This window comes from Rhincodon typus, chromosome 11 (assembly GCF_021869965.1).
Source record: "Rhincodon typus isolate 14 chromosome 11, sRhiTyp1.1, whole genome shotgun sequence".
Lineage (NCBI taxonomy): Eukaryota > Metazoa > Chordata > Chondrichthyes > Orectolobiformes > Rhincodontidae > Rhincodon > Rhincodon typus.
The window spans coordinates 31,076,738-31,101,003 of NC_063342.1; the positions used below are offsets into that span (position 1 = coordinate 31,076,738).

The following is a 24,266-nucleotide window of genomic DNA, read 5'->3' on the forward strand; positions in this document are numbered from 1 at the left end:
ATCTGCTCCTATGATGCTGCTTGGCCTGCTGTGTTCATCCAGCCCTGCACCTTGTTGTCTCGGATTCTCCAGCATCTGCAGTTCCTACTATCTCTGATTCGATTTTAATCCCTCTCAGACCCATTGTTTCCCTACCAGGCACACCGTCACACAAATTGGCCAAGGACTTACAACAGAGATTGAAACACCTAGTAGACGGATCACCCCATTCTATCCATTCAACCTAAGATTTCCTTGATACCCTCAAGAATATAAAAATCAGCGACGACGAGATTATGGTATCCTTTGACGTCACAGCTTTATTCACATCAAACGACATCCTACTAGCTGAGATAACAGTAACCACATTACTAGAGGAAACAGCAAGGACAACATACATAAATTATTAGATCTCTGCCTCACCACACACTTCGTCTTTAATGGTTAGATATACAAACAGATCAACTGTACACCAATGGGGTCACCCAACTCAGGACTCATTGCAGGAGAAGTCATGCAAAGACTAGAACACACCACCCTCCCCCGCATTCAACCTAAACTGTGGATCCGGTACGTAGACGACACATTTGTCGTTATTAAATGCAGCAAATTAGAAGAGACCCACCACCTCATCAACAGCATATTCATAGGGATTAAATTCACAAGGGAAGAAGAAAACAACAATCAACTTCCGTTTCTGGATGTTAAGGTAGAGCAGGTGACAAACGGGGAGTTCCAAACCTCAGTATATGGAAAAGCAACCCTTAGGGATCAAATCCTCAACTTCCACAGCAACCACCCCAATGTCCATAAACAAAACTGCATTAGGACACTACTCAGAAGGGCCAGGACACACTGCAACACTCCAGAACTACGCAGAAAAGAGGAAAAACACTTATACAAGATCCTCGCTTTAAACAGATATTCCCACAACTTCATCCACAGATGCTTACATAACAGGAGGACACAGTATGCCCTAACACACTGACCACAATGCCCTACATTAGGAGCATATTGGAACTGACAACAAGACTCTTAAGACCACTAGGAATCATGGTGGCCCACAGGCCCACAGTCACTCCAGGACAAACACTTATAAGGATTAAAGACCCCATTCCTACAACATGCAGAACGAATGTGGTTTACAAAATACCATGCAACGACTGCCACAAACATTACATCAGTCTGACAGGAAGGAAACTAGCCATCAGAATACATGAACATCAGCTAGCAGCAAAACAGCACGATGAACTCTCCTTAATATCTGTACTTTCAGACAATGAAGACCATTTAACTGGGACAAGGTAACCATAGTAGCCCAAGCCAAACATTGACATGCACGGGAATTCCTAGAGGCATGGTTCTTCACCCGTATTTCAATCAACAAACATTTAGAATTGGACCCCATGTACAAACACATACAGATCAAAAACCGAAATGACAGTCACCATAACAGACCAGACAGTATAAATTCCAAGTGGAGTAGAATAACATCGCTTCATCAGAGGCTCCACTGATGATGTCACCTAGCATGGTGACGAAACGGCTGAACAAAAACAAGTCAGCTCGGCGAGCAAGTCAACAACCTCATCCATAACCCGAGCTACAGATCTTTGCCCACACTTTAAAATGCCAGTACTATTTTAACTTTCAACAGGACAGGATATGCATCTACTCTTTATTCACTGGCAGTCCAGACAAAGAGAAGCCCAAAGATATATATTCATTTATTTTTATGGGAGCAGGAGGAGTAGAGGAGCTCCTCTGGGTTCTAAAAGATATCCTTAGCTTCTGACACTGTGGAATCTCTTTAAGATCAGGCTCCTTAAGGCATGTGATCATACAAACAGACCATTCAGCCCATCAGGTTGGTCATTCAGTTAGATTAGGGCCAATCTAAAGCTCAACTTCAGTTCCATACCTCAAACTAACAAAAATGATATATGTCAGTTTTAAACCCTTCAATTCCTCTAAACTCAGCAGTATTCTAAGGAAAATCCTTGCAAATTTCTCCTACTAGTGTACCTTGAATTGCCTGGCTCTAATTTATCTACTATATGTTCTTGTTCTGGTCTCCACTGCCTGCAGAATTGGTGTTTCACTATTTACCCTAATGACTTATTTAATCACATAAATGCCTCAATTGGATCACCACCTGATATACTCAAGGAATGCAAGCTTAATCATCCTCTCAATTTAGGCTGGGTATTATTCTTGTGAAACAAGAACTGAATACAATATTCCAGTTTAACTAGAGTTTTATAGAATTGTAGCATACTTCAATAGGGTTAGACCTCTGCCAAATTCCCCAATATTACAGGGTCCCAAACCAACTCTATCCTGCTTCCAAGTACTCACTATCCTGTCTGAGACCCATGGGTCCTACACTAAAGTATATATCCCTCTGGGACTATTCCGGAATCCTCCAAAATCTTAAACATAGGGACGATTTACCTCATTTTCTCATGCAATTGTTGCTAATTCTGCCAGTATTTAGTATTTTACTTAGGATCAGGCCAATACACACTTGGCTAGTTTGAATGGATGAGAATGAAAATACATGCATCAGGTTTAGATTTCTGAAACAAAAACACCTTTCCTGCAAAAAAATGAAAAATAAATGATCACAATATGTTGCTCATGGTGTCAGGAAAGCATAAAGGGTCATACCTTAAATCAGAATCTCTCAAGGTATACTGGAATCATTGAGGATTAAGTTGTTTTAAATACGTGAAGCTTGTTTCAAAAGGAAGGGGCATGCTAAACATTGGATACCAAACTCTGCTTGCATCTAATCTACAGGAAGCAGTGGTTAGGAATGAAGCCTCAAATTCCTATGAAGACAGGAAATTGAGGAATAAGGATTTGTGTATCTTCAATCAAGTTTTAAAAATGAAATCTGAGCATCTTTGCAGAGATGTTAAGAAATATGGAGGACAGTTAGAAGTCATATTGCAGCACTTGAGATTGATTGAATTGACAGTCTTGTTAATTGCTGTTCTGTATCTTTACTATATTGTGGAATAAACTAGCTCAGATCGACATCAGGCTTTTCTTGACCAATATTTTCAGGGCTTGCTTTCAGAAAGATTGGGAGATACATAAGTTACTATGTGAAGACATCAATTGTCAGTTTGATTCTCAACAAGGTACCAGAGTGAGATTCTCCACTGAATACTACTGTACAATTAGCAATGAAACAATATGAGTCAACTCTAGTAACAGTGAGACAGACAAATCACTTATACAGGAGCAACCAATATCATTGAACTCCAACATGTGTTTATGCAAATCCTAAACTTATAACACAAACGTGCAATTATTTGAGACAATGTCAAGTTTTCAATTGTACTGAAATGTTCCTGAACAATTTTAAACCTTTCAATTTGATTTTATAATCTGGTGCTAATTTGTATTAAGCTATACCAGGGACAAAATGTTCATCCATGTTTGATAGGAATTTTTTTAAATATCAGAACTGGTATTTGAATAGACTGCTAATCTATCAAAAATTCAAAGAATACAGTTATTTTGTTCTATGGGAATAGCTAAGCAAAATACTTACGTACAAAGACCCATAGTAAGGTCCATGTTATTAACATAATAACAAAAATCATCAGAGTAAAGAAGATAATTTTTTTGTGGATATAGAAACATTCAGTTGTCTCCTTAAATTGACATTTAAATGGTAACTTGGGTTTTCTCTTTCCTTTTCGTGGATGTTTTCTTTTCACAGGCAAAATTCCATCCAGGTTGTTCACGTCAACTGAGATTTTGGAAACCTAAATGTTAAAGAGAAGAAAGTCAGCAACAACCTGCATTTTTAACATTTTAACATTGAAAATAGTTTAAAAGCTTCACAGAAAGTTTTTGAACAGGAATGGAAGCCAAGTGAAAGGAGGATTTATTAGGAAGGGTGACCACTGTCTTGGTCAAAATGGTGGGTTTTGGGGATCTATGAGGAACAGAGCCAGATACAGACAGTTAAGGGGAGCCATTATGTAAGGGAATCAAATTCATCAGAGAAGCACCTGTATCTAAAAGGCAGGATTCAGGTATAGATCCTACAATTACCTTTCATCTATTTGCCTTCAAACTGCAATCTATAACAAAAATTAAAGTCAGTTTGGAGGTAGGAGTGCTAATCATATATGGTATAAAATGGATTTTGCACATCTGAGTTCGTGTGCAAAATGCATTATAATCTATAAAAGAAAGTAAAAAGAATTGAATTATCATATTGACCAGGAATCTTCACACTTCTGCACATTATTAAATTAATAACAGCATATTCTATTTTCAGTAGAAGCACGAGTGACCTTAGTCAATATGATCATTTAATGTCAGTTATAAATAGATGGACTTTGGTATTAGCAAATATAGAAAATGTTTAATATGTTCTTGGAATAAAATTGCATTTGAAACTTTATAATAGTTGTTTTAATCTAAATATTTGGAAGTTTAAATCTGACTGTTCAGGCTAAATGGATTCAATATTCCTTTGTCATAATGTTATACACTTTACCCTTATACTTAATCTTACAATTGGAACAATAATCAACAAAAAGCCTAGGAGAATATAAGCATGAAAACATCTTATTTTCAAATACTTACAGCACCATGGTTTAAATAATAAATAATGGAATTATACAGCATCTAAGATAAACATAGCTACATTATCCAGGTGACTGTATAGTATAGTATGTCCTTCCATCTGGATACTATTATTTATGAGGAAATACAACACCACACACAGTAATGGACAGTGGAATCAGGATTACAGTTCATCACATCCCTGGAAGCCTCAATGAGCTAAACAGTAAAGCTGCAATTTCCATTAATCCAAAGTGTGTTTAATGTCATTAACATTGTCTTTAAAAGGTACCAAAGAAAACAGTGTACTAAAATTAATTCATGTTAGTAGGTGCACTTTCAAGTCCACACATCAGTCCCTTCATTAGGCAAGTAATGAATATTCAAATCAGATTTCCCAAAATTATTATGTTATTTAAACCAACATTTAATCGTCACGGAGGAAAATTTCAGATCATTTGTGAATTTGTTGAGCTTGTTCCAGAAAGTGACTTTATTATACATCTCAAAGCCATAAAAATGTTTCACCCTAAGTGGACATTAAAGGGATAATGATAACAAGAACAAATTAGAGCTGCTACTCTGAAAGAAATCTCTTAGCTGAAATACCTGGACAAATTATGTACGAATACCTTTCTCAGCACTTTGAGATATTACTGTCAGGATACGAAATGTGCTGTCTACAATAAGTGGCCGACACCTGTCATACCTCCATATGCAACTCACACTTTTTATGCATTGAATTTTGGCCTGCTTGACTCATCAATAGTGGCCTAAAGTGAGTCCCAGTGAAGTGGGAAGGAACACGGAAGAGCAATGACAAACATAACCAGCAGAAGATTTTTTTTGTTTAAAACAGTTTTATGGTGATTGCATTCAAACCAGTAAAAGGTTCCACAAGGAAGTCCAGCAGCTTGTCCATAGGGCAACATTATTTCTGCAGGATTCTAAGATATGAACATAGGGAAGGAGCACCACATTTGTTTAGATGGCTACCCACTGCAAACAAATTATTCCAACATCAGCTTGACTTCAAACACTTTTTAAGATATCTTTGGTATACCTGTCCTGCAAATTTAAAATTTCTGCTTCCATTTTCCACTTGGTAAACTTGAGCTTACAAATTGTTTCCCTTTTATGTTTCCGCCAGGGAAATTTATTCTAATCTCCCTTTGGAGCATTCCATTTCCACTGCAGTTGAAAAGATAGATGATTTAAATTGAAAACTACTTCAAGAATGGCCTGAAACAGGTTGATTCAATGGCCTTGCAGCATTCATACATTTTTATGTTCTCATATGCTCACTGGTGGAAAAAAAACTGTTTGCTATTGGGCAAACAAAATAATGTCTGAACTTTAAAACGTGAATGATAACTACTTTTTACATATTCTCTCTAATAAGATTGCACTTTCACATACATACAGACATAAAGATCATTATCCTGTGTAATTCAATAAAGATCATTTAAAGGATGCTCACAACAGTAGTTTTCATAGTATATTAATTATGGCAGGAGACAAAGTCAAATTATGAACAGTGCTGTATTTGAAGGACATCATATTAAAATCTGTGTGTCAAAATGTATTCACAGCAAGCAATATTATTACTAATTTCCATTTGGGATGTGCGTTATTCTGATCATCACACTTGAAGACGATACTAAAATTCTCGCAAACTTGGACAGACCAGATGCAGGGAGGATGTTTTCCCTGGTGGAGGAGTCTAGAACCAGTTGATACACTCTCACTATACCAGGTAGACCATTTAAGTCTGAAGTGAGGGAAGGTTTATTTCCTCAAAGGGTTGTGAATCTATGGAATTCTCTATCACAGATGAGTGTGGAGGCCAAGTTACTGAATATATTTAAGAAAGACATAGATAAATTTTGAGATGTTGAAGGCACCAAGGGCAATGCTTTGAAAACAGGAATTTGGCATTGAGATAGAGGATCAGCCAGGATCCTAGTGATTTGATTTGATTTGATTTATTGTTGTCATGTACCGAAATATAGTGAAAAGTGTTGTTTTGCACAGTCTACTAGAATAAACTATAGCTTCCACAATATTGTTCTGTTACTGTGGATGTTGCTTTATAGAATTTCAGCTTAAATCTCCATTCTGATTGAAATTCAGATCCAGGGGTACAATGTTATCACTCATAGTTCACCTTGGCCTTGGTACTAGTAACACAGAAGTCAAGTTTTCTTGAAAACCAGAATTAATTTTATAAATGTCATACTGTGCTCTACTTGCCCCCACTCCAATATGTTCCATCCTGTTCAACGCATCTTCTGCTCTCTATCCCTTTTGCACTCTGCTCTTCACAATGTGCTCCCCATTTCCTTATTCTTCTCCCCTTCACAGTTGTGATTGTTCTCTTTCCAAATTGGAGCAGCAGTGCTTCAGAGACTCAGGCTCTTACACTAGATTAGTTCAGGTATCTGCAGCCACCCGAGAACAAAATCTCCTTCCCGGGGAGCAGCGGCACACACATTGCCAGTGGCTGATGAGGTGCTGTCACAGGAGGGGCACCTTCTGTGGTCTCCACCTCTCCCTCAGTTTATTTGATCTCCTCACCTGCAGTGAGACTCTATGAGGGAAAGGAGAAAGGTCTGAGTTTCAGAAACAGTTTGTGCGGAGTGAAGGGTAGGGCAGCATTTGTAGTGGCTGTCTATGAAATATCTGGGTGACAGAGATTATAGAAAGGAGATTGACAATGAGTATCGGGTGCTCAGATAGAAATAGAGAAAGGAATAAGTGGAGCTGTAGGGTGAGTTATCCCAGGAGTGCAGTGCAGGTGAATGCAGTGAAAGTCAGAGACTGGCCTGACACCTGGAAGTGTTAGCCCACTCACCTCTCATGCCCTCCTGAGGTCCTGGATCTTCTTGGTCCATTAGCTTCAAGTTGGAAAGGCCACAGTTCTGCTGAATTCCTCCCACTTCCATCCATGTCTGCTCAGTTTGAAATGTTCTTCCCTTCCTCCCATACTTGAGGGAATTTACTTCACTGCACCTAGATAAGAGTGAGAGACCCAGGGAGCAACCTTCCCAGATCTCCTCACTATTGCTACACTTTAAGCAGATTCAGATATCTATGTACTGATGAGCCATTGTAATACACATCATAGTCCCTTTCATTAAACATCCTCCATTTCACAGAATGGATGCACCATCCTGCCCACTCTTCCCAATTGGCTTGAGATCCTGGAGAAAGAAGACTCACGCTGTAAGTCAGTGAAAGAGCCTTAGCAAAGTGTGTTTCTTTTCTATTGGGGTTCAGAACCAACAAATGGACCTGCCATTACAGCGGAGACTAAGTCTGAAACCTACATCTATCAAATTATTTGTCTTTCCCCAGACACTGCTAATGTTTCAAACATTTTCTATGTTTATTTCAAATATCTTCAGCTATCTCATCAATAACAACATTCAGGAGCTGGGCCAGTAGATGGCAATTAATATTTGTGACATACAAGTCTCAAACAATGACCATCTTTGAGAAGAGAGAATCTAACTGGTTTCCCCCAATATTAAATGACATTTATCTCTATACCATTGACATCCTGCAGGTCACAATAGATCAGAAACCAAACTGTCCAACCATATATATACTGTGCCTACAAAAGCGGGTAAGAGGTGGGAGTTCTGAAGTAAGTAACTCACATCTTGGCTCCACAAAGCATCTATGAGGCACAAGTCAGGAATGTGATGGAATTCTCTGCAATCCTTAGATGAGTGCAACACCAAAAACACTCAAGGAGCTTGACACCACTCAGAGCAAAACAGCCCATGTGATGGAAACCCCATACACTATCTGCAACATTCACTCCCCCTTACCAGAGCATGGAAACCTGTAATTTCTTCTCTAAATCCAACACATTCTTGATTTCAAAATTTATCACCATTCCTTCAATATCACCAAGTCAACATATGGGAACTCTCTCTGTAACAGCACAGTGAGTGCCCTTATAGCCCATGGACTGCAATGATTTGAAAAGGCAGCCCATTAGGCAACTAGGGATAGGCAGTAAACACAGGTTCTACCAGAGTTGTCCATATTCCTTGAAAATAGAACATCTAAATAAGCAATAAAGGATAAAAATACAGTGAGAAATAGAAGGCTTTAAATAGTCAATATGCACTACAATGGATGTTAGCATATAAGTCAATCTTAGAAGTCTCTGTAAAGGTTAAGTCCTACTATTCTAAGAATTGGATAAGTCATCACTGATGCCTGCTGGCTTCTCCAAAACTTGGAACTAGGATCAAGCCAGCAATGTTATAGGAATGCACTCTCCTATGTAACTCTAGGCATAGTTTATACAGTTAATAAAAGATTCCTGTTCATGAGTATGAGAAAAAAACAGAAATTATAGATCAGTTGATTTAACATCGGTAGTGGGAAAAGGATTAGAGTTTACAGTCAAAGCTATGATAACAGAACACTTGGAAGAGTTAACAGGATTGGACAAAGCCAGCATGGGTTTATGAAAGGCAAGTCATGTTTGACAAATCAACTGGAGCTGAAGATATAATTAGTAGATTTGACAAGGGAGAAGCAGTGGATGCGGTGCATTTGGATTTTCGGAAGGTTTTGATAAGGTCCGACATAGGAAATTAGTGGGCAAAATTAACACAAAACACATGAGATAGGGGATAATACATTGGCATGGAACGACGATTGGTTCACAGACATGAAATAGAAAATGCGAATAAATGTGTCTATCTCTGGGTGGCAGGCAGTGACTAGTGCGATGCTGCAAGGATCACAGCTTGGGTACTGATACTCACAATGTAAATATACAATCTGGATTGGAGAACCAAATATAGCATTTCCAAGTTTGTTTATGATATAAAACCGGGCAGGATTGTGAGCAAACACGTGGCAGATGCAGTACCTGTGGCTGTGGGTTTTTTATATGTCATTGATAAAACAGTTGATACAATTCTTGCCCGATTCGGGATAGAGAAAGGAACAGCAAAATATTAAGATTTAATTAAGACATTCAATACCTACTTCATTCTAAGAAGGAACTCTGTTATAATTGCAGTCTGGAACCAGGAGAGAGAATGGATTCTTTCATAAATGACCTTTATTGTTTAGCAGGCCACCTGGATCTTATGAGATGAGTTATTCATGTTATTATTGTGTCCTGGAAGAGGCTCTATTTGAATTTTTATACTTCAGAGAAAGCCTCACCTTGTCCAAGGCTGTTCAATTACCTTAGCAAACTGAAATCCTTAAACAGCAAGTCTCTTCTCTGAGGAGACTTGGTCTGCAACAGAAAGTATTGTTTCAGAATTGTCTGCAGGAACAGCAGGACAATCCCTACAACAGGACAAAATAACAAAAATAAATCACAACAACCTATCTCTGTCCAGGAGGTAGATGCTAATGAAAAACAAGATTTCTTTTTAAATTGGTCATCAGAATCATCACTCCACAACGAATCACTTTATTTTCATTCCACTGAATTTGGCATTCCGCGTTTTCTGAAATATCTGATAGAAGCTTGCACACAAATAACATCCTATAATTTGTTGGCCAACCACATAAAACAGCAAAGGGGCAGCATACATAGTTCTACTCTTTGTGGAGGTTTTATTCTCCAACAACTATCCATCTATACCATTCTACGTTGTTTGTTGAGGCACATGCCTAAATGTTGACCTATGGATATATGACACCACCCCAGTATAACAACAATGTTGATGCAATTTCTTGGTCTTACTGCTTAGTCATAGAGTCATAGAGGTTTACAGCAGGGAAACAGGCCCTTCGGCCCAAATTGTCCATGCTGCCCAGTTTTCACAATTAATTTAGTCCCATTTGCCCGTGTTTGGTCCATATCCTTCCACCCTTATTCCATCCACATACCTGTCTAAATGTTTCTTAAATGAGAAAATTGTACTCGCCTCCACCACTACATCTGGCAGCCCATTCCTGACACTTACCACCCTCTGTGTGAAAAAATTGCTTCTCTGCACCCTTTTTTATTTCTCCCCTCTCACCTTAAACCTATGCCTTTTAGTTTTAGAATCCCCTACCATGGGGAAAAGCTGCTGGCTATCTACTTAATCTATGCCTCTCGTGACTTGATAGGCCATTGTAAGGTTACCACTCAACCTAACACTCACGTTCCAGGGAAAAAAGTCCCAGCCTATCCAGCCAATCCTTGTATGGGATATGAACATCAATCTTTGAGTATGTCACTGGGATGTCCCAGTCCACAGATTATGAATAGATAACCTCATATTATTTTCATCCAGCCAACTATTATCATGGACATGCACCAAAACCTCTCCAAGGAACTTGATTATTGGCATGGTTTTGCACTTGAAAATTAACATAATCGTTAATTATATTTCTTTAGTCATGCAAGCTCATTTCACCTTAAATCTTGTCTTCTTGCATGTTGTAGTTTTTATAAGAACTGTTTTTCAATTTTTCTACTCCACAGTTCGGTTGCTGGGAATATTGAAAATTATGAGCACTTAATCTGTGTTGCTGAAGTGATACCATTGTTAAAATCTGAAAGAACTGCAGATGCTGTAAATCAGGAACATAAACAAAGTTGCTGGAAAAGCTCAGCAGGTCTGGCAGCATCTGTGAAGGAAAAAACAGAGTTAATGTTTCAGGTCTGGTGACCCTTCCTCAGAACTCAACAGTGAATATTTGTATTTGTGCCTGTCTGATGATAAATTGTGGAAACTGGTCATTTAGACATCAAGGTCTTTTGGCTATCTCAGAGTGATTTTGGTCTTCTGCTACAACACCAACATCTTCATCCCCTAAAGCAGCTACACAAATAGCTGATGCTCTGATATCAATGTTGGACTCAAAATTTGATTTGACTTACTTATGTGCATATATAGACATTGCACTTTCAGTGACAATGAAACCATTCTAATGCTTTTCAAGGACCCATTCTGATATGTGCTTCTCAAGATCATCTATGCCTGTTCTCGTGATAGATTGGTTGTGTGCATCTTCTCCACATTGAATTCCTTCTTTTTCCACTCTTGAACCAGTTTTTTCTAACACTGAATTCCCTCACCATAGAAGAGTTCTTTGTTTTGTTGGCAAGTTTTATAACTTTTTGTTCGAACCAGCTTCATACTTCATATGTTTTGTTAACAGACTTGTTTTTCTTTGTCATTTGCCACACAGTGTCTGCTCTGTTTGTGCGTTCTGAAACTCCTTCTTCACAACACCATATGTATCATCAGCACAATTCCTTGCACCTGGTTATAAAGCAAGTAAAACATGCATGCGAGGAGCCAAAAATTAAGGCTGACTACTAATTTAAGTACATTTTGTGATTGAAAACATTTACAAGATGGGGGGAGGGCCTTCACTTATGTTTCAGTTATATTCAAAAACATGATTTTTGGGACTAGGAAAATGGGATCGTCTTATACATCAGATCAATTTATATGCCATGATCTACAGTAATTATATGTCTAATGTAACCTTTGTTATGAAACAGCTCATTCAAATAAATATCTGGCCTTGTCATAAATATCATGCACCGAATTATATATTGAATATTAATATCGGTTCTTGAGTCCCCACTCTTAAACAGGTAAAATTCTTTCAAGCTACTATTAAACACTTATCCAATATATTAGCGTTTCACGGTTGAAAATAGAAAATAGATTGGGTAATTGTTATATTAAGGTATTTATTTAATAAGAATCTGATATACTTACACTTGCATCTAGATCATCCTCTGGTTTGGTAGATTGCTCACAGCTTGTATTTTCTGCCATCACAAGAATTTCAAACTTGTCTTCCTTCCTTGTACAAACAGAGATGTACAACAATGGAGCTACAGCTTTTTCGAGGCACCTTACAGTTCACTGAGTCTAAGTGATTCTACAACACATAATTAATTTCTGCTAAATCTTTTGTTGAATAGTTTCTGAATGGAGGTCTATGAATAATGCTCGACTCTCTGTTATAAGAGGTATTGTGTTTCCGTGTTACTAACCATGCACCACATGACAACAGCAGCATGGAAACCAATGCTAGAGTGACACTGATCATTATAAAATGCACGTCAATTTTAGCATTTCTACTTCAGACAAAAAATACAAAACAGAATCAAATTTTTATAAGTGAAAAATAGGTTAGACCTTTTAAAATCTCAAATTATGAATGTTTGGCTTTAATTTCCTATCTAATAGATCAGATACTTCTGTTTTATCTATAATTTTATCTTACTGATGTGATCTTTTTAATTGTTTTATGCCTGTTTTCCCTGTTAGACAGAGGCTGTTCCAGTGAAAAGATGGAAGTAACTTATTAAACAACAGGATAGAATATAACCAATTGTGGCATCACACAAGAACCCTCAGCAAAATTGAGATCAGTGGAATCAAAACAAAAAGCTTCCTGTGATAACAAGATGTAGAGCTGGATGAACACAGCAGGCCAAGCAGCATCAGAGGAGCAGGAAAGCTGACGTTTCGGGCCTAGACCCTTCTTCAGAAATTTTGCATGTCGTTGCATGTCGGCTGTGCCGGTCCTTTCATGGGCTCAGTGTTCCTGGTCATTGTGGCTGCCCATTCAAAGTGGTTAGACATGAATAAAGTTTGTTCAACAAACTCAGGGATGACAATTGAGAAGCTGTGAGCATTTAGTCCATAGCCTTGAATATTATGGCATTTCAAGTGCTCGTATATGTATGTTTTAAAGGATGTGTGGCTTCCTGCTTCTACTACCCTCCCACGCAGTGTATTCCAGTTTCCCATCATCCTCTGGGTGAATTTTCTTTCCTCAGATCTCCTCTAAACCTCCTGTCCTTCACTTTAAAATTATGCTTCCTTGTGGTGACCCTTTAACTAAGGGGAACAGTTGGTGCCTATCCATCCTTCCATGCCCCTCATAATCTGATATACCTCAGTCAGTTATCCCCTCAGCCTTCTCTGCTCCAAGATAATAATCTGAGCCTAACAGTCTCTCTTCATAGCTAAAATGCTCCAACCCAGGCAACATCTTGGTGAACGTCTCTGCACCCACTCCAGTGCAATCACATCCTTCTTATAGTGTGTGACCAGAACTGTACGCAGTAATGCAAACTGTGGCCTAACCAAAATTTTTACAGCTCCAACATAACCTCCTGCTCATCCAATTTATGCCACGAATGGTAAAGGTAAGTGTCCTATAAGCCTTCTTAACTACCCTATTAAGCTATCCTCCTGCCTTCCGGGATGAGTAGACAAGCACCCGAAGATCCTTCAGTTCCTCTGAACTGTCTAGTGTCTTCCCAGTTATTGAGTACTCCCTTGTCTTGTTACTTCTTCCAAAGTGCATCATCTTACTCTTTTGAGGGTTAAATTCCATCTGCAACCGATGTGCCTGTTTAACCAAACCTTCTATATCTTCTTGTACCGAAGATCCTCTTTCTCATTGTCAACCACCCAGCTAATCTTTGTGTCACCTGCAAACTTATTTATCATCCCCACCCACAGTCTAGTGTTCTCAGTGAAGTTGTTGTTTAATATGCTTTTCCTCAGCTGATAGTCACATTGCATAGAAACAGACCCTTCGGTCCAACTCTTCTATACCAACCACATTTCCCAAATTAAACTAGTCCCATTTGCCTGCATTTGGCCCATGTTCCTCTAAACCTTTCCTAATCATGTACTTATCCAAACGTCTTTTGAATGTTGTAACTGTATCTGCATCTACCACTTCCTCTGGCAGTTAATTCCATATACACACCATCCTCTGTGTGAAAAATCTGCCCATCAGGTCACTTTTAACCTTTCCTCTCTCATCTATGCTCTCTAGTTTTGAACTCCCCTACTGCAGGAAAAGATCTTTGCTATTCACCTTATTATGCTCCTCATGATTTTATAAACCTTTATAAGGACACTCATTAACCTCCTATGCTCCGGGGAGAAAAGTCCTCAGCTACAGGTTTTGTGATGCATGTGCTGATTTCAGCTTCAAGCGACGAATTGCTGGTGCTTGCATAGCTTGGAAATGTTAAGCTATCAACATCAAATTGTCAAAGTGACAGATGGTGACACGGCATCTTCCTGGACCATGATATTTGTCTTCCTGATGTTGATCAAACCAAATTCTATGCAGCCATGAAACAGTCTGTCCATTTGCCACTGAAGGTATTCCTCGGTATGACATGCTAATGCAGCACCATCGTTGTACAGTTACTCTCTGACCAGGATTTAGCAAAACTTTGTCTTCTATCAGTTCTAGAAAGTAAGTCAACAGTGTTTGTTAAGATGTGAAGGCATATGTCAGCAGCATAGAGAAGAATATGCCAAGGAGTGTCAGTGCCAGAACACATCCATGTTTGACCCCACTGCAGATCACAAAAACATTTGATGTTATACTGTTATATCTGACTTTACCTATCACATTGTCACGGAAAGAGTAGATCACATTGGACAGCTTTGGCAGGCAGCCAATCTTTTCCAGCAGCGTAAATAGAGCCCATCTGCTCACGTGGTTGAATGCCTTAGTGAAATTGTTCAGATCACTGTATAGTGGTCTCTTTTAAAAACAGGAACAGGCCATTTAGCCCATTGAGTCTGCCTGCCATTCAACATGATGGCAAATCATCTCCTCAGTGCCACATTCCCACATTATCACCATACTTCTTAATGTCTTTATTTGCAGACACTTACTGATTTATGTATTGAACCTGCTCAATGATTGAGCTTCCACAGCCTTCTGGGATGGAGAATCCTAAAGATTTATGCTCTCGGAATGAAGAAATTCCTCTTCACCTCAGTGTTAAACAGCCTGTCACTTATCCTGTGATTATGGACCCCTAGTTCTAGAACCACCAGCCAAGGGATAACATCCTATCTATTTCCAATGTGTCATGTCCTGTTAGAATGTTATAGGATTCAATGAGATCATCCCTCATTTTTCAAAACTTTAAGAACTATCAACCAGTTTCCTCAAGCTCTCCTGATAAAACAATCCCACCATCCCAGAGGTTGATGTGGTGAACCTCAATTGAACGCCCTCTATGGGAAGTCTAGATTTCCTTAGATAAGGAGACCAAAATCATACATGAATTCTAGGTGAGGTCTCACAAAGCTCTATCCAACTGGAGCAAGACATCTTTACTTCTATAATCAAATCACCTTAAAATAAATGCCAACACAATGCTTGCCTTCCTAACTGCTTGCTGCATCTATATCTTTAGTGATTCATCTCTGTTATACTTTATTTACAGCATAAATACTCAGACATCGTGGTGGATCATGATATTTGCAGTATATAATTTTTTCCAGTTTATCAAGAGTGCTGTTGATAAGGTGCTGGTTAAAAAAAGTTTGCTGAATTTCAAAATTGATGAAAGATGTTAAATGGATGCATCATAGCTTAGTATGGCAACTGCTCTGTCCAAAACAGCAAGAAATTACAGAGAGTTGTGAACGCAGCCCAGACCATCAGGAAAACCAGCCTTTCTTCCATTGACTCCGTTTATGCTGCCTTAGGAAAGCAACCAACATAATCAAAGACCCGTCTCACCCAGGCTATACTTTCTTCCACTCTCTTCTGTTGGGCAGAAGACTTATGAATGGACTTCTTTATTAGAGTTGATATTTCTCTGCAGCTTCTCTGTAGCTGTAACACCATATTCTGCATTCTGTTCTATTACCCTGTGCTTATGTAACATATGAAGTGTCTGGATAGCACACAATACAATACTTTACACAGTATCTTGGACATGTGTCAATAATAATAAATCAAATCAAAGCATGGGCAAAAACACACAACTCTCTTTAGACACCCATACAGCCCAATCTCTCATCATTTAAGAAATATTCTGCCTTTCTGTTTTTTTTTCTACCGAAGTGAATAACATTACATTTATTCACATTTTATTAACTCTATCAGGTTCGAGCCCACTCAGCTGTCCTGTCCAAATTCTCTCATAGCTTATGTTCGCCTCCAGTTTGGTCTTTCATCAGTTTTGGAAATACAGCAAACTTTGTTTTAACTGGCATCTTAACAACTTTTGATAAACCAGCAAAAATAATATTCCTCAAATACTGCGATGTACTGCAATATCTGGGTATTTATGCTGTAAATAAAGTATAACATGATGTGTAGACCCCTGCATTGTGTTTCTATTACTTACTATGTATTTTTACATTGATTTTAGGAGGTGTGTTGATGTATTTACATAGATTTTTTTCAGGAATGTTGATGTCTCAAAGCTTTGCTCAGTCAGGGTTGATCGCGGTTATGTATGCCTCTTGATTATCTGGAATATTTGATCAATCAGCACACTCCTGGTCGCATAGGTGCCAGTTAATAAAAAATTTACTGTATTAAAATTGCTTCCAACATTTACAGATCATTTACATGAATTATGAATAATTGTGCACCTTGCACTGACCCTTGCAGTTATCCATTATAACAATCTGCCTTCTGGAGAATTATCCGTTTGTTCTGAGTCACTGCTTCCTATCTATTCAACCCTTATTAGTGCATTCTCCCATTCACACAGGCTTTAATTTTATTGACTAACGACTTGTGTGGGGCCTTATTGAATACCTTCTGGAAATCTAAATACACCATATCCATTGATTGTCTTATGCCTGTGCTAAAAGTAACTCTTCAAAAATAGTCAACAAGTTTTTTATATAGAATTTGGAGCAGCACAGTGGCTCAGTGGCTAGCACTGCTACTTTCTAGCGCTAGGGACCCAGGTTTGATTGCAGCCTCGGGCAACTGTTTGAGTGGAGTTTGCTCATTCTCCCTGTGTCTGCATGGGTTTCTGGCAGGTGCTCCAATTTCCTCCCTCAGTCCAAAGGTGTGCAACTTAGGTGGATTGGCCATGCTAAATTGCCCATAGTGTTCAGGGATGTGTAAGCTAGTTGGATTAGCCATGGGAAATGCAGGGTTACAGGGATAGGGTAGGGGGAATTGGTATGGGTGGGATGCTCTTCAGGGGGTTGGTGTGGACTTGTTGGACCGAATGGCCTGTTTCCACACTCTGGGGATTCTATATAAAAAAGTTTGCCAAACATAATTTTATTTTCATAAATTCATGTCAACACTGTCCAACTCCATTTTTTTTCATTCTTTTCTAAATGTTCAGTTACCATATCCTTTATAGTAGACGCTAACATTGTCCCTACTACTGATATCAAACTAACAGGTCTATAGCTCTCCATTCTCCCACTTCATCCTTCCTTAAATAGTGAAGTTACATTTGTCACTTTCAAGTCAGCAAGAGACTTTCCAGAATCTATAGAACTGTGAAAGAAAGTCACCAATGCATCTACCATCTCTGTTGCTACCAACTTCAATGCTCTGGGATGAAGCTCATCACATCCAGGAGATCTATGAACACTCAATCCAGCTAATTTTTCAAGCTGCACCTCTTTACTTACGCTAATATAATTTAGGTCTTCAGTTACTCAAGTTACTTCGTTGTCTAGTATTTCTGAGACTTTTTTCTGTGAAGACAGACAAAAAGTAACTGTTTAGTTTTTCCATCATTTTCCTGTTCTCCATAACTAACTCCCTTCTTTCCATTTATAATGGACTTATAAGATAGACCATGTGATATGTCAGAGAATTTACAGTGCAGCCAGACTCTGGTGTGCAGGGTGTTTAACAACAACCACAACGACTCAGGTATTGGATTTTAATCCAACTATTAGCTGTTTTAGTCGACAGAATCTGTTATATGGATGGTATTTCATCTCAGTAAATGCAGTCTGTGGTATCTGTTGGTTGATGGCCAACAGACTCTGTAATATACCAGGAATTTAATCCAAATAAATTTTGTGAACAGCCAAGGAACAAAGGAAGATCTATTTAGGATTTGCAAGTGGACAGAATTATGGCAGATGGCATCCAATAGAGGTAAATGCAAGGTATCATAAACTGAATGAAAAATGAGATACCGGCATACTTAGTTAATAAATGAGTTTGGAGCAGATGGGGTTGAAAGAGATCTGGAATAAATACATCAATCCCTTGCTCCCAGCAGGAAGCCATGCATGAAGGCCAGAAAAGTGGGCTACAAAACAGCAGCACTCTGTAACAAATAGTGGCATGTAAAAGTCAAGCTAAAATTGTATTCTGCTCCAGTCATGGTAATTCTTACATATTTTGCGAATGTTTGCTCACTGAAGCACAAAAGCAGCATTTAATTCTCTGCAGCGCAGAGAAGGACTGCAAGATTATAAGGAAATGTTATAAATGAGAGGCAAACATCTGTACACAAGATACAAACTGGAATGGAAACTTCACACTTATGAAAAGGAGGTGATGGGTACAAAGTATTAAATCTTCAAGACTGATGTCCGAAAAATCAATATCTGAAATGCCAATCTAAATACAATACTAGCAGCTAAAGTTTAAACTGTCTACAGGATGTTGCATCAATAGAATGTAGTTGGAAGAAGAAGGTTGAATGGCCTTTTATCTATATTAAATTGTGATCGTAACAAGGCTCACAACATAATAATTGCGTGGAAGTTTATTTATAAATTGCTACAAATGTAATATAACAAATGTTATGAAATGTTCATACTCTGAAAATGTCTGAGTTTTAACTTTACCAAAATCATATAATTATCTTTTCAAAATAACGCAGGTTCTGAAATTGTTCATAATGTTACGACAATGGATTGAGCCTTAAAATACTATGGCTGTTTTTAGCCCTTAATTCTAAAATGTGTTTTTTAAAAGAGGGCTACTACAGAGACAAGTTAACTGCAGATGTAAATTCAGTGACTGGCAAATATTCCAACTGAATATAATATGCAAAGAAATTTCAAATAGACTGGACTGTTATCTCTGGTGATTATAAAGATAGCAAAGGGCTGACAACCCACTGCTCAACATCAAGCAATCCCCTGTAAATTATGTCCCAAACTGAGGGCACATTTTGGATTTTCCCTTTTGAAGAATATACAAGGACAGGAGTTAAAAGCCAGTTTCAATTCTACTGGGACAACACCGGTTGGAACTGGAGGAACACAGCAGGCCAGGCAGCATCAGAGGAGCAGGAAAGTTGACGTTTCAGGTCGGGACCCTTCTTCAGAAATGGGGAGGGGGAAGGGAGCTGGGAAATAAATAGCGAGAGGAGGGGTGGGGCTGGGGAAGGTAGGTGGGATGGTGAGAGGTGAGTGCAGGTAGAGAGTGATAGGGATTGGTCAGTGAGGTGGGAGGGGTGGATAGGTGGAAGAGAAGATGGACAGGTTGTGTCAAGTCAAGGAGGCAGGGATGAGAGGGAGGGTTGGATATGGGATGAGTCTGGGGCTGGGGAGATTTTAAAACTGAGAATTCCATGTTTAGGCCATTGAGCTATAGGCTTCGGAGGTGGAATATGAGGTGCTGCTCCTCCAGTTTGTGAGTGGTATCATTGTGACACTACCTGAGGAGGCCCAGGATGGACATGTCACCCAGGGAGTGGGAGGAGTTTAAATGGTTTGCGACCGGAAGGTGTTGTCGTTTGTTGTGTACAGAGTGCAGATGCTCTACAAAACGGTCTCCAAGTCCACGCTTGGTCTCACTGATATAGAGAAGGACACATCGGGAGTAGCAGATACAGTAGACCAAGTTGACGGATGTGCAGGTGAACCGCTGACTGATGAGAGGTTTGTTTTGGGCCTTGACTGGAGGTGTAGGGTGAGGTGTAGGGACAGGCATAGCACTTCCTGTGGTTGCTGGGAAAGGTGCTGGGGTGGTGGGGCTACTGGGAAGTGTGAAGCAGATGAGAGAGTCATGGAGAGTGCAGTTTCTATGAAAGGCAGATAGGAGTGGGGAAGGAAATATCTCTTTGGCTGTGGGGTCGGATTGTAGGTGGTGGAAGTGGCGGAGAATGATACGTTGGATATGGAGGTTGGTGGGGTGATACGTGACTACAAGGGAGATTCTGTCTTTGTTTTTGTTGGGGGAAAGGGTGTGAGGGCAGAAGTGCAGGAAATGCAAGAGATGCAGTTGAGGGCATTTTCGATTACCAGAGGGGGGAAGTTATGGTCCTTGAAATAGGAGGACATCTGGGATGTGCCGGAGTGAAACACCCCATCTTGGGAGCAGAGGCGGAGGAATTGGGAGTATGGGATTGCATTCTTGCAGGAAGGTGGGTGACAGGAGGTGTAGTCTAGGTAGCTGTGAGAGTCGGTGGGCTTGAAATAGATGTCAGTTTTGAGGTGGTCACCAGAGATGGAGATGGAGAGGTCCAGGAAGGAGATAGAGGTATTGGAGATGGTCCGGGTGAATTTGAGGTTGGGGTGAAAGGTGTTAGTAAAGTTGATGAACTGTTCAAGCTCCTCATGGGAGCATGAGGCAGCGCCGATACAGTCATCGATGTAGCAGAGGAAGAAGTGGAGGATAGTGCCAGTGTAACAGCAGAAGAGGGACTTTTCCACGTATCCTACGAAGAGGCAGGCATAGCTTGGACCCATATGGGTGTCCATGGCCACCCCGTTAGTCTATGTTGTGTCTGACTCCAGCATCTGCAGCTCTTGCTATCTCTTTAATTCTGCTGGCATGTGTTAGTGGGACTGAACGCTCTGTGTGCATCAACCTGCATTCAAGCATTAGCGTGGCATGATGGTCACAATTGAAGAATTATCCCCTAGTCACTCTTTTGTTGCAGGTAAAGATTCTCTCAGTCTGAGTGCTAGAAGTCAGGTAGCTAGCAGTCAGACAAAAGGGAAACAGAAAACAAAATGATTTTCTCTCACTTTGAATGTCGGAATTCAGAACTGGTTGAAATGTTGGAGAGAATTAGTCTTCAGTCTGAATGGGTCACAACAAAGTGGTCTTTATTCAAGTTTATACCAATGTAGTGTGGGAGGGGCCACAGAGTCGGCCACTTACAGCTCAAAACAACATATTTATACATGTTTGTGTCACAGTAGTTACATTGGTATAAAATACTCTATTCTGTGAAAACAATTTCTGTGAAAATTTCTGTGAAAACACAATGCAGTTTATTTTCTTGTAAGGTGCTGTGTCCTCTAATTTCAACAGGACTTCCACTTCTGTGTTATCTTCAGGGCTTATCTGTTTCTACCATCTGCTCCTAGCACCCGAGCCTTTCCTTATTATTAATTCTTGTGTGACTATCCAGATTGATTCCTATGGCTTCTGAAACTTATGCAACTGCTGACTGTTCCCTCTTATGGATGTGCAGTTAAACCACCTGAACTACACTAACTGATTCCTTATGTGGATATATCTCAGCTAACTGTTAACTGCAAACTGCTTGCTGTCTACCAAGCCCCAGAACATTCTACATGCTATATTACTCCAACTTTGTACCCATCTACCCTTCTTCAACAGAACCTCAACCAATTTGCAAAACTAAGGTATTCAACTGGCAATGCCAATGCTACCAAGACTGTCCACTGCAACAGCTAAAACATTAAGCTATCTACTCTTCATGAACAATTCAGAGACTGATCCATATATTTTATTTTTTAACTTTTATCTTTAGAACTCATCTTTTATTTTTAATCTGCATGTATGTGTTTTGCATTTATATTTATTCTCTCATGTAGGAATAAATAAACTCACTCTTTTTACTAATTCAGAAACCTGGTTAAATTGGCTCCTTTTAAAATATTACCTCATTACATCTGGGAGAAAGGCGTCCACAGTGAAGAAATTCATCTCTAAATTAATCTTGTTGCAACCAACCGAGGAGGTGGGTAATTAAGAAGGGAAGCTAGTTCATTGCTACTCACCTGGGAGCTTAACAATCAAGGATATATCATCCAAAACTATAACAAATTGTGGAACCTTGTCCAGAGTCTGGGTGTAATAGTAATTATCTAGAAGATAAATATAATAATACTAAACTGTGTCCCATTTGAACTTCATTTACATATAAATTTAAATCCAATGATTCCTATTTTACAAATAAGTAATGAACAATGTTTAAGTAGCCTGTGCTCAAGTTTTAATTTATTTCTTTTGCACATTTCCCTTTCTTCTCCTTTTGTATAACTGTATGCTGATACTTTTTAATGTATTGCATTCACTCATCACCACAAAAGTAAAATTACTAAATTAGGCATTTATGAAACTATGTGCAGGTCAGGGGGTGTAAGTGGGGAGTTGCAGAAAGAGGTAGACTGATTTGTAATTATCCCAGATATAATGGATGATGCTTTTACATTTAGAATTTGCTTCACAATGTATTTTTATAATTGTCCTTAGGATCCATTCTGCAAATATTTATACTGTATGTTGGGACAGATTCCACCATAATTAGAATAATAAAATACAATACTGCCTAAGCAAACTTGGGCATGCATTTGTATGATGTCTTTAATCTAGGAGTTTGTCCCAAAACTCTGTAGAAGAGTAATCTAATTGGGCATCAAGAATACATAAGGGGATAATGAGAAGGATGACAAAAAGTATGGGCAAAGAGTTGGATTAAAGGAGATGGTGGTGCACAGAAGGCAGGAAAATTCCAATCTGGCCAATGATAACCCCATCGGTCTACTCTCAATCATCAGTAAAGTGATGGAAGGTGTCATCAACAGTGCTATCAAGCAGCACCTGCTCAGAAATAACCTGCTCAGCGATGCCCAGTTTGGGTTCCGCCAGGACCACTCAGCTCCTGACCTCATTACAGCTTTGGTTCAAAGATAGATAAAAGAGGGCAACTCCAGAGGGAAGGCAAGACTAACTGCCCTTGAATTCAAGCCCATCTTTCACACAATGTGGAATCAAGGAGTCCTAGCAAAATTAGAGTCAAGCAAGGGCAATCATAGGGAAAACTTTCCATTGGCTGGAGTCATACCTGGCACAAAGGAAGATGGTTCTGGTTTTTGACATCAGTCATTTCAGCTCCAGGACAATTCTGCAAGAGTTCCTCAGAATCACCTATTATCCTGACATGGAAGTATATTCACCATCCCTTCAGTGTCACTAGCTCACAAACTTGAAACTCCTTCCCTAACAGCATTTTGGACATATCTAAACTAAATGGACTGCAGTGGTTCAAGAAAACAGCTCCCATCACCTCCTCAAGGGCATCTAGGATGGGCAATAAATGCTGGCCCAGCTCACATTCTATTAATTAATTTTTAAAATGGATGAATGCCTTGACATTGTGACCTGAATATAAAGCTGGCTGAAGGGTGGTGTCATATTCCTGCAAACTGAAGCTACCTCTCACCCAGAGCATCACAATGGGAATGGGGTTGTTATCCCTTTGGAGTTAAGTGCAGGAATTACATTGCAGGGAGATTATGGCTGAAGAATTATATTTTGTATTTGTTTAGTCCACCAATAGTGGACGTGACTTAAAAGGATGATATTCACTTTACAAATTGATTGAATTACATATGATTTGAACTCTTCATTAGAAACCTAAAAAGAGCCTGAATCTACACAAATACTTTTCCCTTCACTTTTTTCAAGGTTAAGCAAGTTGAACAGTAAACTCGGGCAGAAGATCATGGGCTTCTGTTTTTTATCACCATTCCATTTCCTTCAAAAATAGACAAAAAAAATTAACCCACAACTGTAGGAAATCTGAGATAAAAACAAAAAAATCTGGAAACACTCAGATGAATACATACATAACCAACCAGGTAAATCAACTTTCAGAGATAGTAGGAACTGCAGATGCTGGAGAATCTGAGATAACAAGGTGTAGAGCTGAGTGAACACAGCAGGCCAAGCAGCAGCAGAGGAGCAGGAAGGCTGACGTTTGG

General features: G+C 39.2%; 1 protein-coding gene across 1 annotated transcript in view; it reads right to left on the bottom strand.

Moving 5' to 3' along the window:
• Positions 1-3,612, bottom strand: part of tmprss7 (transmembrane serine protease 7) — a 73,059-nt gene extending 69,447 nt beyond the window's left edge. The window contains exon 1 of the mRNA XM_048603080.1: positions 3,545-3,612. Coding sequence (XP_048459037.1) covers positions 3,545-3,596 — 52 coding nt within the window. The 5' untranslated portion in view covers positions 3,597-3,612. The remainder of the gene's footprint in view (positions 1-3,544) is intronic.
• Positions 3,613-24,266: the final 20,654 nt, after the last annotated feature.